At 40.9% G+C, this 17605-nt stretch overlaps 1 protein-coding gene across 1 annotated transcript in view; it reads left to right on the top strand.

Annotated features, from left to right (window-relative positions):
- Positions 1-17605, top strand: part of kirrel1b (kirre like nephrin family adhesion molecule 1b) — a 219235-nt gene that overhangs the window by 151174 nt on the left and 50456 nt on the right. Inside the window, exons 8-11 of the mRNA XM_062023153.1 lie at positions 5679-5827; positions 10793-10920; positions 11292-11418; positions 13737-13837. Coding sequence (XP_061879137.1) covers positions 5679-5827; positions 10793-10920; positions 11292-11418; positions 13737-13837 — 505 coding nt within the window. The remainder of the gene's footprint in view (positions 1-5678; positions 5828-10792; positions 10921-11291; positions 11419-13736; positions 13838-17605) is intronic.

Raw genomic sequence — 17605 nt, 5'->3', positions numbered from 1 at the left:
GTGGCTCGGAAGTCGGCGTTATTATTATTATTCGCATATCGTGTGAAAAAACGAAAATGTATTATCTGCGTCAGACTCGTCTCAGTGAACTTTAAAGCTTCTCAGGCTTAGCTTAGCTTGCTAGTTAGCTTAGCCTGCGCGCTACTAAGAAAGAGATGCGGCAGTTATCAACAACTTTGTGTGAACACGCCGTACTTGTCGGAGCCCACGTCGAAGAAGAAGCGCTTGTTGTCCGCAGTCATCGACGAGCCCTCCGGTGGCTCCGCGGGCTCCTCGTCCACGCCGTAATCGTCAATAAGTTTGGACAAAGCGTCGCGGAACTCGATAAGTCCCTGCGCCGGGAGCGCGATGGTCTGACCCCGAAAATGTATTATCTGCGTCAGACTCGTCTCAGTGAACTTTAAAGCTTCTCAGGCTTAGCTTAGCTTGCTAGTTAGCTTAGCCTGCGCGCTACTACGAAAGAGACGCGGAAGTTATCAACAACTTTGTGTGAACACGCCGTACTTGTTGGAGCCCACGTCGAAGAAGAAGCGCTTGTTGTCCGCAGTCATCGACGAGCCCTCCGGCAGCTCCGCGGGCTCCTCGTCCACGCCGTAATCGTCAATAAGTTTGGACAAAGCGCCGCGGAACTCGATAAGTCCCTGCGCCGGGAGCGCCATGGTCTGACCCTAAGCCGGGCCCCCTGTTCACGGTCTGCCGGATCCTCAAGAACCGTCCCCGCTGGTTCTCTTTCAGGTCCATGTAGTACTTCCGATTCTCCCGCACTAGGAACTGGCTTTTCAGGGCCCGCCGCGGCTCATCCTGCACCATGCCCGGGTTGCTGGGACCCAACTGGGCGTAGTGTTCGATGAAGTCCCCCAAGTAGTCGCGGAACTCGACCGCCACCGACATAGACAGCGTGAGGCGGCTCTTGTTGCCACCGGCCCCGACTTCGGCTGCGAGCCATTTGTCTCGTCTCTGTGGGCTTTTATCACGCTTTGGCAGAACAAAATACAACCTTTGTTTCCCCTGTTTCCAGTTGTGGTTAGCACAACCAAAAACAACACAGTTTTTCGGCATTTTGAAGACAGAATGACGGGTTTAACCAGCGTAGGTTAAAGAGTAATGGCAACGGTTTGTTTTCAACGCCAGCCTGGTTGCTATGGCTCGAAGAACCCGTATGTAGCTCAGTTGCCCGGATGTCGGCCCTCACCCATTGCGCGTAAAAAACACATTACGTGCGCATGGACTCATTTTGCGCACGGCACTGCTAATTTTAATCTTGCGCAGCCTCTCTGTGCTCTCAGGATGTGTTTCTCGGGTTTTTTCTACACAGGCGACATTCCACCCACGCCTACTGTGATCAGACCACTATAACGGAAGGTCACGAGGATGTAGTGTTGTCCCGATACCAATATTTTGGTAACGGTACCGGTGCCGAAATTATTTTGATACTTTTCGGTACTTTTCCAAATAAAGGGGACCACAAAAAAATTGCATTATTGGCTTTATTTTAACAAAAAATACCCTACATTAAACATATCAAATCAAATCAAATCAACTTTATTTATAAAGCACATTTAAAATTTACCACAGGGGTAGCCAAAGTGCTGTACAATGGGCAGGTTCAAAGATAATACGAGAACCGAGCAAACAGAACACGATAAAAAATAAATAAATAAAATAAATAAAACATAAAATGTTTCTTATTGCAAGTTTGTCCTTAAATAAAATAGTGAACATACAAGACAACTTGTCTTTTATTAGTAAGTAAGCAAACAAAGGCTCCTAATTTAGTCTGCTGACATATGCAGTAACATATTGTGTCATTTATCATTCTATTATTTTGTCAAAATTATTAAGGACAAGTGGTAGAAAATGAATTATTAATCTACTTGTTCATTTACTGTTAATATCTGCTTACTTTCTCTTTTAACATGTTCTATCGACACTTCTGTTAAAATGTAATAATCACTTATTCTTCTGTTGTTTGATGTCATGATCCGTGGTCCGGATGATGTTTTCGTTATGTTCTGTTAGTTTAACTCCAAAAGTTCCTGTTTTTTGTCCACTCTTGTTTGTTTTGGTTGCCATGGTTGCGTTTTTTTTTTTTTTTGTAATTTTTTTTTTTTTCATGTTTATTTCGAATACGTAGACAAAACAAAAACAAACACATTTTGCAAAAAACAACAAAAAAGCCATTCAAGAATGAATAACAAAAACAATATTAATAATAATAGTAATAATAAAAAGCAAAAAGAAACAAGAAATTAAAATTAACATTAATGTAAACATATCCGAAAAGGAGTGAGAAGAAGTAAAAACTTATGTACTCCCACCCCTCTTATTACTTACTGTATGTTTAATAATAATAATGATAATAATTAGAGATTATTATTAAATGCGTTAAAATGTAATATCGGAAATTATCGGTATCGTTTTTTTTATTTTCAGTATCGTTTTTTTTTTTGTTAGTTTTTTTGTTTTTTGTTTTTTTTAATTAAATCCACATAAAAAACACAAGATACACTTACAATTAGTGCACCAACCCAAAAAACCTCCCTCCCCCATTCACACTCATTCACACAAAAGGGTTGTTTCTTTCTGTTATTAATATTCTGGTTCCTACATTATATATCAATATATATCAATACAGTCTGCAAGGGATACAGTCCGTAAGCACACATGATTGTGCGTGCTGCTGGTCCACTAATAATACTAACCTTTAACAGTTAATTTGACAAATTTTCATTAATTACTCGTTTCTATGTCACTGTTTTTATATTGTTTTACTTTCTTTTTTATTCAAGAAAATGTTTTTGATTTATTTATCTTATTTTATTTGATTCATTTTTTTAAAAAGTACCTTATCTTCACCATACCTGGTTGTCCAAATTAGGCATAATAATGTGTTAATTCCACGACTGTATATATCGGTTGATATCGGTATCGGTTGATATCGGTATCGGTAATTAAAGAGTTGGACAATATCGGCATATCGGATATCGGCAAAAAGCCATTATCGGACATCCCTAATAATAATAGTATATAAAAATGTTATGTTATATAAATACATATACATATATAAGTATGTACATATATATATATATATCTACAACATACATTTAACAAGTAACTATGAATGTGACACAACAGCGTGTATACATAGTATACATATACATACACATACAAACCTACTGACTCTTAGTGCAGTTCACTATATCCTGTGAACAATATATTTTTGTACATTCTTTTAAAAACATTGATGCTTGGACTTTGCTTATGAACTTCGCTCAGATTGCTCCACAACTTGACACCTGTGATGGAAATGCGAAAACTTTTCATGGTGGAATTTCTCAACTGAATTTTAAAATTGAGTTCTCTCCTCAAACTAGGCCCCCCCCCCCCCCCCCCTCACGTTCACTAAACATGTTTTGAATGTTCAGTGGTAAGAAATGGTTCCTAACCCTGTACATAGTTATTGCTGTTTGATACGAGACAATGTCGGAATGTATGATTTTCACCTGCCGCTGGTGTTCAGGACGCTCACCTGGCTCTAATCAAGAGACACTATTTAAACCTGCCTTTGCCAGTCAGTCGGCCTGGCGTCATTGTTCGGTTCATGTCTGATTCCGAGTTTATGCCAAGTGTTCGCTTCATGCCTTGTATACGTAAGTTTTTGTTTGTTCATGCCACAGCTAGTAAGTTTTCCTTGTTGTAGTTTATGCTAATTGTTAGTTTAGCTCCAGGTGCGATCAGCGCGTTGTGCCTTCGCCTTGTTTTCCGTTTTTTTGTAGTACTTTAAGTTTTAAGAAGATTAAGAAATATGTTCCTACCTGCAAGCTTGAATAGTCCGTTTGCATCCCGGGAGAACAAACCTCGTAGTAAGCTGCAAAAACCCCACCGTGACAGTTTGATACTTTCCATTGGTTTGGATGACACCACAAATTTGGTATCGTTACAGGATCATTGGTCATATTCAAAGTCCTCATTTGTCCAGTCACGTATTTAATGAGTTTATAAACATAATATACATTTTTTAAAAACGAAAGAAGATGTTGTGTTGCCAAAAAATATTGACGTAATCATAGTAGTATCGACTAGATACGCTACTGTACTTGGTATCATTACAGTGGATGTCAGGTGTAGATCAACCAATGACGTTTGTTTACATTTTGACGCCGGTGAGCTACGGTGTGTGGTGAAGCATGTTTAGCTATTCCTCGTGCTGCAGGGATGATACTTGTAAGAAACTTACTTTATTTGTCGCCACGGAGGTGATGATTAGTGATTTAGAAGTAGCTAAAACAGTGCCGACTTGGGCTGGACTTTAGCCGCTAGCTAGCTAGCCATGTCTTGAAGCATCTCTTCCTGAGGGCGTTTCAGTGTTATAACTTCACCTTTATCGTTAGTTTTCAAGCCAAAATGCGTCCGTTCTCCCTTTTCTGTCTACACACTGTGTCTGCTTGTAAGTACTCTGTGATTGTGCACTGCCGAACATGCTTGTGTGCTCGTTAACCAGCAAAGACACGACGGGAAAAATGGATGAAAGCACATTTAAAAGCTACCAAGTGCATAGCGAAGCAACAGGGGGCGCCACAACACCTAACCGGAAAAATAGGATAGGATAAGATAGACTTTACATTTTTACCAATCCGACATTTGCAAGAAAACAAGACAATAATTACAGAAAATGGATGAAAAAGGGAAGAAATATTCTATGATTTTCTGTGTTAAATCTAACTTTTTGGCTATGGATCAGATCTGGATTTAGTGTGAATATAACTTCACCTTTATCGTTAGTTTTCAAGCCAAAATGCGTCCGTTCTCCCTTTTCTGTCTACACACTGTGTCTGCTTGTAAGTACTCTGTGATTGTGCACTGCCGAACATGCTCGTCTGCTCGTAAACCAGCAATGACACGACTGAGGTGCGGGGCGGGGGGGGTATAGTACTGAATATGATTCATTAGTATCGCGGTACTATACCAATACCGGTATACCGTACAACCCTATGAGAATGTTATGTATTGGGTCAGCAATTAGTACAGTAGGAGCTGTACAGTAAACGATGGGCTGGCATTGTGATTGTCATATATGTCTGTTCCTCAACTTACCTCATTTTCTGCCTCGAATTGACTCCAACCAGGATTCTGTAGGCGTTCAAAGTGACCAATTGGAAAGGAGGGGAGTTGCTGGACTGCGTATTCAATGGCCGCACCGTTCTGACGCCATTGATGACAAAAAGCTACCGTGTGGTGTGTTGCCGCACATGCTGCACTTAGAAAGAGTGCAAATCTTTTTAAATGCAAATCATTTCTTATTCATGCGTTCCCATTGACACCCAGCAGCCGTCATTGTGATAGAATTTGCTACTGAGTGCTGCAAAAACTTGAGACTTCCACTGAGGGTCCCTTTGTGGGAGCTCTGCCAGATGCTCCTCCACTAAGCCCAGTGAGTGAATATTAAAACGTCACCTAGTGGCAGATTTGTTGTATAGTAATAGGATTTGGAGTCACGTACAGCACAATATATAGTTCATATAAATGGCGGAAGGAGAGAAATATAGTTTTCAAATTTGCAATCGAGCCCCTCGGCTTTTGACATAAATGTTTCATCTATAATACAGTAATTGGTAATAGAAGTCATAATTGAAGCGTCATCACAAAAAAAAAGCTGCGGTTTTCTGCGTCTCCATCAGGTGGGCTAAAGGCGGCGTGCTGCTGGAGGGCGCCAGGGAGAGTGTGTTTGCCACCACGGCCGACCACTCCTTCTTCACGGAGCCCGTGTCCTGTCAGGTCTTCAATGCTGTGGGCAGCACCAACGTCAGCATCCTAGTGGACGTCCACTGTAAGAACACACACAAAAGGAATCAAACAGGGGTGTCCAAACCTTTTAAAGGCCTACTGAAATGATTTTTTTTTTATTTAAACGGGGATAGCAGATCCATTCTATGTGTCATACTTGATCATTTCGCGATATTGCCATATTTTTGCTGAAAGGATTTAGTAGAGAACATAGACGATAAAGTTTGCAACTTTTGGTCGCTGATAAAAAAAAGCCTTGCCTGTACCGGAAGTAGCGTGACGTCACAGGTTGAAAGGCTCCTCACATTTCCCCATTGTTTACACCAGCAGCGAGAGCGATTCGGACCGAGAAAGCGACGATTACCCCATTAATTTGAGCCAGGATGAAAGATTTGTGGATGAGGAACGTGAGAGTGAAGGACTAGAGTGCAGTGCAGGAAGCATCTTTTTTCGCTCTGACCGTAACTTAGGTACAAGCTGGCTCATTGGATTCCACACACTCTCCTTTTTCTATTGTGGATCACGGATTTGTATTTTAAACCATCCTCTTGAAAATGAGAGTCGAGAACGCGAAATGGACATTCAGTGACTTTTATCTCCACGACAATACGTCGGCGAAGCACTTTAGCTACGGAGCTAACGTGATAGCATCGGGCTTAACTGCAGATAGAAACAATAGAAATAAACCTCAGACTGGAAAGTTTTTTGATTGATTGATTGAGACTTTTATTAGTAGGTTGCACAGTGAAGTACATATTCCGTACAATTGACCACTAAATGGTAACACCCGAATAAGTTTTTCAACTTGTTTAGGTCGGGGTCCACTTAAATTGATTCATGATACAGATATACACTATCATATATACTACCGTCATAATACAGTCATCACACAAGATAATCACATCGAATTATTTACATTATTTACAATCAGGGGTGTGGAGGGTGGGGGAGGATATGGACATCAAGTGGTGGACATAGAGAGAGAGAGAGAGAGAGAGAGAGAGAGAGAGAGAGAGAGAGAGAGAGAGAGAGAGAGAGAGATCAGAAGGCATAAGAAAAAGTATCTGCATTTGATTGTTTACATTTGATTATTAGCAAATGACAGATAGACAGAAAATCAACAATACTATTAAACCGTGGACATGTAAATACACGGTTAATGCTTTCCAGCCTGGCGAAGCTTAACAATGCTGTTGCTAATGACGCCATTGAAGCTAACTTAGCAACGGGACCTCACAGAGCTATGCTAAAAACATTAGCTATCCACCTACACCAGCCAGCCCTCATCTGCTCATCAACACCCGTGCTCACCTGCGTTCCAGCGATCGACGGCACGATGAAGGACTTCACCCGATCATAGATGCGGTCGGCGGCTAGCGTCGGATAGCGCGTCTGCTATCCAAGTCAAAGTCCTCCTGGTTGTGTTGCTGCAGCCAGCCGCTAATACACTGATCCCACCTACAGCTTTCTTCTTTGCAGTCTTCATTGTTCATTAAACAAATTGCAAAAGATTCACCAACACAGATGTCCAGAATACTGTGGAATTTTGCGATCAAAACCAAGCTTTTTGTATTGGATACAATGTGTCCGAATACTTCCGTTTCAACCATTGACGTCACGCGCATACGTCATCATACATAGACGTTTTCAACCCGAAGTTTAGCGGGAAATTTAAAATGTCACTTTATAAGTTAACCCGGCCGTATTGGCATGTGTTGCAATGTTAAGATTTCATCATTGATATATAAACTATCAGACTGCGTGGTCGGTAGTAGTGGCTTTCAGTAGGCCTTTCAGAGGGGCCACAAACTAATCCAGAGTCCATTTTGATATTTAATTGTTTGTAAAAAGTCTAAATAGAATTTAAATATACTGTTGTTGTTTTTTTTTTAAATGTACAGTGCATCCGCAAATTATTCACAGTGTTTCCCTTTTTCCACATTTTGTTATGTTACTGCTATATTCCAAAATGGAATAAATTAATTTGTGTCCTCAAAATTTGACACACAATACCCCATGATGACAACGTGAAAAAAAAGGAAATTTTTGCAAATGTATTAAAACTAGAAATCACATTTGGCGCAGTTGGGAGAGTGGCGGTGCCAGCAACCTGAGGGTTCCTGGTTCAATCCCCACCTTCTACCAACCTCGTCACGTCCATTGTGTCCTTGAGCAAGACACTTCACCCTTGCTCCTGATGGGTCGTGGTTAGGGCCTTGCATGGCAGCTCCCGCCATCAGTGTGTGAACGTGTGTGTGAATGTGGAAATGTGTCCTGGGCATGACGTTAAAATGCGTCCGGCAGTGGAGGCTCCTCTATGGGGTCTTGGGGCACTAGGAGGTTAACCCCTTTACTACTATTACCCCAGGTGGCCCTTGACAAAGGCCTAGTACCTGACTGCCCCCTAGCCAGGGATACGGTGAACACCTCAACGGCGGAGCAGGCGTAAGACGGTAGATTTAAGAACTACCACAAAGGCTGCGATGGCGGAAGAAGGCTGCAGCAGAAAATGGTCCCCAGTCGTCTTGGACTCCATGCCACTGGACCCTGACCCGATTCTGTCAAGGATCGTGTGGTGACTGTCTGTGCACCAGTCTGCCCATGTTAAACTAAGTCACGCACAGGCATCCTCCATAAAGGGATACACCTACCAGGAGGACCGTCATACTCGTTTGAGTGACCGCTGATGAATGTGGAAATAGTGTCAAAGCGCTTTGAGTACCTTGAAGGTGGAAAAATGCTATACAAGTATAACCCATTTACCATTTACATGTACATACAGCAATTATCACAGCCTTTGCAACAGAGCTCCAAAGTGAGATCAGGCTCATTCTGTTTCAACTGATCATCCTTGAGATGTTCCTACAGCTTAATTGGAGTCCACCTGTGGTAAATTCAGTTGGTTGGACATGATTTGGAAAGGCACACACCTATCTATACCTACGGTCTCACACTTGATAGTGCATGGCAGAGAATAAAACAATAATGAAGTCGAAGGAATTGTCTGTAGACCTTTGAGACAGGATTGTCTCAAGGCACAAATCTGAGGAAGGGTACAGAAAAGTATTTGCTACCTTGAAGGTCAGAATGAGCACAGTGCCATATATCATTTGTAAATGGAAGAAGTTTGGAACTATTGGGACCCTCTCTGAACTGTCAAGAAAGTGACCAAGAACTTGATGGTCACTCTGTCAGAGCTACAACATTACAGACATCCATCTCTGCAGCAGTCAACCAATCAGGCCTGTATGGCATAGTGGCCAGACGGAAGCCATTTCTTTGTAAAAGTTGATCAAAATGCACCTGAAAGACTCTCAGACCATGAGAAACAAAATTGTCCGGTCTGATGAGACAAAGATTGAACCCTTGGGTGTGATGGGAAACCAGGCCAATACCATCCCTACAGTGAAGCATCATGCTGTGGGGATGTTTTTCAGCTGCAGGAACTGGCAGACTAGTCATGATAGAGGGAAAGAGGAATGCAGCAATGTACAGAGACATCTCCAGAGTGCTCTTGAACTCAGACTGGGGCGGCGGTTCATCTTTCAGCCAAAAAAAAACAAAAAACGACCCTAAGCACACAGCCAAGATATCAAAGGAATGGCTTCAGGACAACTCTGTAAATGTCCTTAAGTAGCCCAGCCGGAGTCCAGACTCTTTGATCGATGTATTTATGTGGATGAGGTGTTCCACCGCGTCTTTCTAAACAGCCTCTTACAGTCCTAATTCTCGACAGCAACAACATTGCTATTTGTATTACCCAAATGTACTGGCCCGTAAATCTAAGTGGCTGCCTACCAGCGTATTGTAGCAACCTGTCTATTGCTGCCACATTGATAGTAGTCACTACATGCAGGTTTGACCGTGTTTAAAGTAGTGATGTCAGTTTATTATTTTTAACGAGATGAATCACACTTTGAATTTGGATTTATCGCTGCTAATCCCAGTAAATTACTTGCTTACATGCTTTACTTGAATGCAAGTAATTTATCTGATCAAAACTTGGTAAGAGTTGTATTCTGAAGTATGTTCTGGGTGTCTTTTTAAAGCAAAATTTGCACAAATGTACAAATTATAATGTTGTTGGGTTGTTGTTTTTTTACACTTACATGTTGCGGTTAATAATTTATTTGTCGTTATTTATATTCTCTGAATACATTATGTGACTAAGTCAACTCATTGGTGTTCATTTTCAATCTATCGAGATAAAAAAATTGTATCGATATCAAATTACAGGATGTTATTTATGTAGTTTGATCATTTTCCTCGACTGATGTACTAACATCATGTGGTTTATTTTGTACATATGTAGCATCACCTTCAAAGATACAAATAATTGCTATTGCGACATCCAGTGGTCACATGTAGAACAGCAGTTTCATTCATTCAAAAATTTCAGGTACATTTTTATACTGAGCAAACTCATCCCGCGGGCTGGATAAATCCTGTTCGCGGGCCACAACCCGCGCCACCTTTCAGGTAACCATTAGGGCTTGAATGAATCTGCATTTGCACATGATTAATACAACAATTGTCTGTGATTAATCACATTAAGTTAATACACTAGATTTAACAACCCTAATTTACTGACCTGTCAGCTTTGTGTTACACTGTAATTGAAAAAGCCTGTTTGTATTATTGGTATTCGTATTAAAGCCTTTGCTGTTGTTGTTTTTATAGTTTTCTTGTTTCATTGTGTTTGAAGAATGTAAAATATAGAATAACGATCAGGCAAATATCTACCAAGACCGCACTTGGGACACCCCTGGCTGGACATTGTTTATCCTGTGGAGGTGAGGATCATTTCTCAGCATCAAGGGTTGGAATTGGAGGTTAAATCACCAAAAATGATTCCCGGGCGCGGCTACGCTGCTGCCCACTGCTCCCCTCACCTCCCAGGGGGTGATCAAGGGGATGGGTCAAATGCAGAGGACAAATTTCCCCACACCTAGCGTGTGTGTGACAATCATTGGTACTTTAACTTGAACTTTTCTATGTCTTGTCTCAGTTGGACCCATCCTGGTGGTGGAACCGCGGCCCATCGCGGTTGACGTGAACTCGGACGTCACCCTGAACTGCAAGTGGTCCGGCAACCCCCCACTGACCCTCACGTGGACCAAGAAGGGCTCTAACATGGTGAGCTCATGTGACCTTTGAAAGCCTGTTTAAATATACAGCCAGAGAGCGGCACAGAGAGGAAACCTGTGTTGTCTGAAACGTTCCAATCCTCCAGAAAGCCTTTTATTGACGTCTAAAACTCAGACTTCATAAATGTTTGCTTAGTTGTAAAGCAGACAGTTTGTAGAAAGACTGTGTCTCCATTTCTTCCATATTTAATTCATGCTTAACAGTTTAAGAAAAGCTCCAGGAGGAAAAACTAATGGAGCCTGCTGAGTAAATCAACATGTTTTATGAATTAAATATGTGTCTATCGCACTCCTGCTTTTTGTCCCCTGCTGCCCGTCTACGTCTGCAGTACGACTTCAGCGTCCACTCTTTGTGTTCAGGTGCTGAGCAACAACAACCAGCTCTACTTGAAGTCCGTGAGCCAAGCCGACGCCGGACAATACGTCTGCAAGGCCATCGTGCCACGCATTGGCGTGGGAGAGACCGAGGTTACGCTCACTGTTAACGGTTAGTCGCTATGCATTTACCAGGCTACTGACCTAATGACCTACTTACCTACCATGTACCTTTCCCATGTTTGAATGTAAACAAACGCCATTGGTGGATCGACACCTGACATCCACTGTAATGATACCAAGTACAGGAGCGTATCTAGGCGGTACTACTATGATGACATTGATATTTTTTTAGCATCACAAAATCTTTTTTAGTTTTTTTTTTCATTTATATTATGTTTATAAACTCAGGAAATATGTCCCTGGACACATGAGGACTTTGAATATGACCAATATATGATTCTGTAAGGTATCGGATTCAATATGACCAATATATGATTCTGTAACTACTTGGTATCGGATTCAATATGACCAATATATGATTCTGTAACTACTTGGTATCGGATTAAATATGACCAATATATGATTCTGTAACTACTTGGTATCGGATTAAATATGACCAATATATGATTCTGTAACTACTTGGTATCGGATTAAATATGACCAATATATGATTCTGTAACTTCTTGGTATCGGATTAAATATGACCAATATATGATTCTGTAACTACTTGGTATCGGATTAAATATGACCAATATATGATTCTGTAACTACTTGGTATCGGATTAAATATGACCAATATATGATTCTGTAACTACTTGGTATCGGATTAAATATGACCAATATATGATTCTGTAACTACTTGGTATCGGATTAAATATGACCAATATATGATTCTGTAACTTCTTGGTATCGGATTAAATATGACCAATATATGATTCTGTAACTACTTGGTATCGGATTAAATATGACCAATATATAATTCTGTAACTACTTGGTATCGGATTAAATATGACCAATATATGATTCTGTAACTACTTGGTATCGGATTAAATATGACCAATATATGATTCTGTAACTTCTTGGTATCGGATTGATACCCAAATTTGTGGTATCATCCAAAACTAATGTAAAGTATCAAACAACAGAAGAATAAGTGATTATTACATTTTAACAGAAGTGTAGATAGAACATGTTAAAAGAGAAAGTAAGCAGATATTAACAGTAAATGAACAAGTAGAGTAAATAATTCATTTTCTACCACTTGTCCTTAATAATGTTGACAAAATAATAGAATGGAAAATGACACAATATGTTACTGCATATGTCAGCAGACTAATTAGGAGCCTTTGTTTGCTTACTTACTAATAAAAGACAAGTTGTCTTGTATAGGGATGTCCGATAATATCGGACTGCCGATATTATCGGCCGACAAATGCTTTAAAATGTGATATTGGAAATTATCGGTATCGGTTTCAAAATTATCAGTATCGGTTTCAAAAACTACAATTTATGACTTTTTAAAACGCCGCTGTGTACACGGACGTAGGGAGAAGTACAGAACGCCAATAAACCTTAAAGGCACTGCCTTTGCGTGGCGGCCCAGTCACATAATATCCACGGCTTTTCACACACACAAGTGAATGCAAGGCGTACTTGGTCAACAGCCATACAGGTCACACTGAGGGTGTCCGTACAAACAACTTTAACACTGTTAAAAATATGCGCCACACTGTGAACCCACACCAATCAAGAATGACAAACACATTTCGGGAGAACATCCGCACCGTAACACAACATAAACACAACAGAACAAATACCCAGAACCCCTTGCAGCACTAACTCTTCTGGGACGCTACAATATACACTCCCCGCTACCCACTACCCCCCCACCTTACCCTAACCCTGCCCACCTCAACCTCCTCATGTCCCAAATTCCAAGCTGCTGTTTTGAGGCATGTTAAAAAAAAAAATGCACTTTGTGACTTCAAAAATAAATATGGCAGTGCCATGTTGGCATTTTTTTTCCATAACTTGAGTTGATTTATTTTGGAAAACCTTGTTACATTGTTTAATGCATCCAGCGGGGCATCACAACAAAATGAGGCATAATAATGTGTTAATTCCACGACTGTATATATCGGTATCGGTTGATATCGGAATCGGTAATTAAGAGTTGGACAATATCGGATGTAGGCAAAAAAGCCATTATCGGACATCTCTAGTCTTGTATGTTCACTATTTTATTTAAGGACACACTTGCAATAAGAAACATATGGTTAATGTACCTTAAGATTTTTTGTTAAAACAAAGCCAATAATGCCCTTTTTTGTGGTCCCCTTATTTAGAAAAGTACCGAAAAGTATCGAAATACATTTTGGTACCGGGACAACAAAAGTATCTACAATATGTACCTGCCTGTCTGCATGACAGGCCATCCTTTCGTCACAGTTCTGTCACATTGTTATGGCGTGTGCTTTCTTTTGCCAGGCCCTCCCATCATTTCCAGTGATCCCATCCAGTACGCCGTCAGGGGGGAGAGAGGAGAAATCAAGTGCTACATCGCCAGCACCCCCCCGCCCGACAAGATTGTAAGTCCACCACGAGGAGGAACATCACCATCCTGTCTTTTGGAGTGGTATACAAAATAATTGCTGTAGTGCGGCAAAGTGAGATGACTCACTCAAAAACAGCTGCTGTGTGTGTGTGTGTGGGGGGGGCGTAGAGAAGGGGGGGGGTCTTCAGAAAGCTTTCTTTGTTGTACCCATCGAGATGTTAAATTGCAGCAGATGAGGAAAGGACATAGTGGACTGCTTGCGTCATGTTTTTCATGATTTACTGCACTTTGCGTTTCAAGTCTTCCAAGCCCCCCAAAACCTCCACAATGCAGTGCGAGCCATTCAATTCCTCCTTTGAAGGAGACCCGTTTTCTTCAAAGCAGTGTTTCTGCTGCAGAGCGCGCTAATGTAATATCTTGCCCGTGTGCCACCGCTGCACAATTCTGCGCGCCGCGCGCTTATTTTTGTGGCCGAGTGAGACACTTGATGGAACCGCGGATTAATACAAAGCGACGGCCTCATTTCAAACCTTTTTTCATAACGTGCACGTGTGTGTGTGCGTGCGCACGCGCGCGTTTGAGGGCAAGACCGTGTACCTTTCAGCGTCAATTATCCAATTTTGCTGTGCCAACATGACAGAAATCAGAGCTTTTAGGAGGATTCAGCCCCCTGCTGCACTGGCAGAGAGCTCAGAGCGTATAATGTGATACGACATTATAGTCGCGGCTTAATACACAGACACAAGGACTTATAAAATATGGAGTTTGTGTGTGTGCGTGAGTGTGTGTGCATGTGTGTGCGTGTGTGTGTGTGCATTGGAGGTTCCCAAATAAATCTGTCCCTGTGCATATTGTGGACTCGCCTCAATTTTGGAGACAAGACACAAGTCGCCATTAGAGATGTCCGATAATATCGGTCTGCCGATATTATCGGCCGATAAATGCGTTAAAATGTAATATCGGAAATTATCGGTATCGGTTTTTTTATTATCAGTATCGTATTTTTTTAATTATTTTTTTTATTTATTTTTTTTATTAAATCCACATAAAAAACACAAGATACACTTACAATTAGTGCACCAACCCAAAAAACCTCCCTCCCCCATTTACACTCATTCACACAAAAGGGTTGTTTCTTTCTGTTATTAATATTCTGCTTCCTATATTATATATCAATATATATCAATACAGTCTGCAAGGGATACAGTCCGTATGCACACATGATTGTGCGTGCTGCTGGTCCACTAATAATACTAACCTTTAACAGTTAATTTTACAAATTTTCATTAATTACTAGTTTCTATGTAACTGTTTTTTATATTGTTTTACTTTCTTTTTTATTCAATAATTTTTTTTAAATTTATTTATCTTATTTTATTTGATTCATTTTTTTAAAAAAGTACCTTATCTTCACCATACCTGGTTGTCCAAATTAGGCATAATAATGTGTTAATTCCACGACTGTATATATCGGTTGATATCGGTATCGGTAATTAAAGAGTTGGACAATATTGGCATATCGGATATCGGCAAAAAGCCATTATCGGACATCCCTAGTCGCCATAAAGTAAATTAACACTCTAGATCAGTGGTCCCCAACCTTTTTGTAGCTGCGGACCGGTCAACGCTTGAAAATTTGTCCCTTGAATTTTTTTTTTTTTTTTTTTTTTTTGGTCATAAAGAAATACAATCATGTGTGCTTACGGACTGTATCCCTGCAGACTGTATTGATTTATATTGATATATAATGTATATATTGTGTTTTTAATTTTTTAATTTTTTAATTTTTAATTTCTTGTGCGGCCGCGGCCCGGTACCGGGCCGCGGCCCGGTGGTTGAAGACCACTGCTCTAGATCTCCAAGATTTGAAGAGGTTTTGTTTTTTTGTCCCATAGTGGGGCCCGTGTGAAATGTGTCTCTCCGGGGGACAAAAATGGTGTCGCCAGTGCACCGCAGAAGACTTATGCTATGAGACAGACCTAGTAATCCCATTTCTCGATTATTTGCACGCACTTTTATTCTTTAAAGAGGTTAAAAGGTGCATTAGCCCCGTACTACCCATGTATGGGCCTATGTATATTTGATATCACCCTATCCATATTTAATAATTCCAAATGGCTAGCTCAGTCACAGTGTAAATCGAAAAAAAAAAAAAGTAGATTATGTTATTACTTATAGTTTTAGCACTGATGTTGGTACTTGTCAGGTTCAAACACTGATGACATCTATTAAACAAGACAAGAAGCAAAGAATTAAACAGAGACAGATTTCAATTTGGACTCAATTGAGGAGGGACGCCGGGACACTGTACTCTTGCACAGTCGCCAGCACGCTCGGGCGAAAAACTGTACGCCTCCTCCTTTATTTGACTTTCCCTGACCACATGACCACAGCTGCTTCCAAAAGGGAAGTGGGTCGTAAACAGCGTTGCCTTTGGTTACAGAACAGTTCAAAAGAAAAGGTCGTAAACACTTCACAGAAAAGGTCGTAAAAACAGTTCAAAGAAGAGGTTCGTAAAAGAGTTCAAAGAGAGGTTTGCCTGGAGGGTAGTCTGGTCCTGCTTCCTCTTTGCTTTTGTAGTCCTTGGGTCAGACAGTATCTTTCTGTTTGATTACAATACATGAAAGAAACAGAACACCTTCATTTTGCTTCCCCCCCCCCCCCCTACACAGTGGAGTTTTATGAAAATTACTCTTGGTAGGTTCCAAAGACAGCTTTTGCTTCTCACCAGGCACTCAATGTAACACAAAGTTTTTGTGATAACTTAGAAACAATTATTCTAACAGTACTGCTAATGTAATATCAATCAATCAATCAAAGTTTATTCATATAGCCCTTAATCACAAGTGTCTCAAAGGGCTGCACAAGCCACAACGACTCAGATCCCACATCAGGGCAAGAAAAAAAGTCAACCCAATGGGATACAATGGGAAACCTCAGTAACTAGTTTAGTTCCGTGGTGTCCAAAGTGCGGCCTGGGGGTCTTTTTATAGCCCGCAGGTCAAGTTTTGTTGGCCCGCAGCTTTTTGTCAAACAGTACAATAAACAGTAAAAATGTAAAAAAAAATATATATATAGCAAAAAGACCTATGGCCTAATGTCACGTTCAGGTGGCATTATAGCAAGAGTCGTGTTCCCAAGATGCGGAAGGAAAGGCAGGAAGCAGCGTGCGGGTAAGATGCTGATTTAATCCCTCTTTAAACGAGGCAAAAATACATAGAGTTGTGTCGCTGAAAAGCACACGGGAAGTGTAGCAAACAAAGCTTTTGGCACAACCCGAACAACTTGGGTAATAGGGCAAAGACAAATATAAACAGTTGTTAATGACGAACATAAATCTCGCAAGGACTGGCAGGGTTTATTAAAGGCCTACTGAAATGAGATTTTCTTATTCAAACGGGGATAGCAGATCCATTCTATGTGTCATACTTGATCATTTCGCGATATTGCCATGTTTTTGCTGAAAGGATTTAGTAGAGAACATCGACGATAAAGTTCGCAACTTTTGGTCGCTGATATAAAAAAAGCCTTGCCTGTACCGGAAGTAGCGTGACGTCACAGATTGTGGAGCGCCTCACATCTGCACATTGTTCACAATCATGGCCACCAGCAGCGAGAGCGATTCGGACCGAGAAAGCGACGATTACCCCATTAATTTGAGCGAGGATGAAAGATTTGTGGATGAGGAAAGTGAGAGTGAAGGACTAGAGGGCAGTGGAAGCGATTCAGATAGGGAAGATGCTGTGAGAGGCGGGTGGGACCTGATATTCAGCTGGGAATGACTAAAACAGTAAATAAACAC

The sequence above is a fragment of the Entelurus aequoreus genome, linkage group LG16 (assembly GCF_033978785.1).
Source record: "Entelurus aequoreus isolate RoL-2023_Sb linkage group LG16, RoL_Eaeq_v1.1, whole genome shotgun sequence".
NCBI classification, from domain to species: domain Eukaryota; kingdom Metazoa; phylum Chordata; class Actinopteri; order Syngnathiformes; family Syngnathidae; genus Entelurus; species Entelurus aequoreus.
The sequence above is the reverse complement of the archived record's forward strand: the minus strand, read 5'-3'. Positions and strand labels throughout refer to the sequence as shown.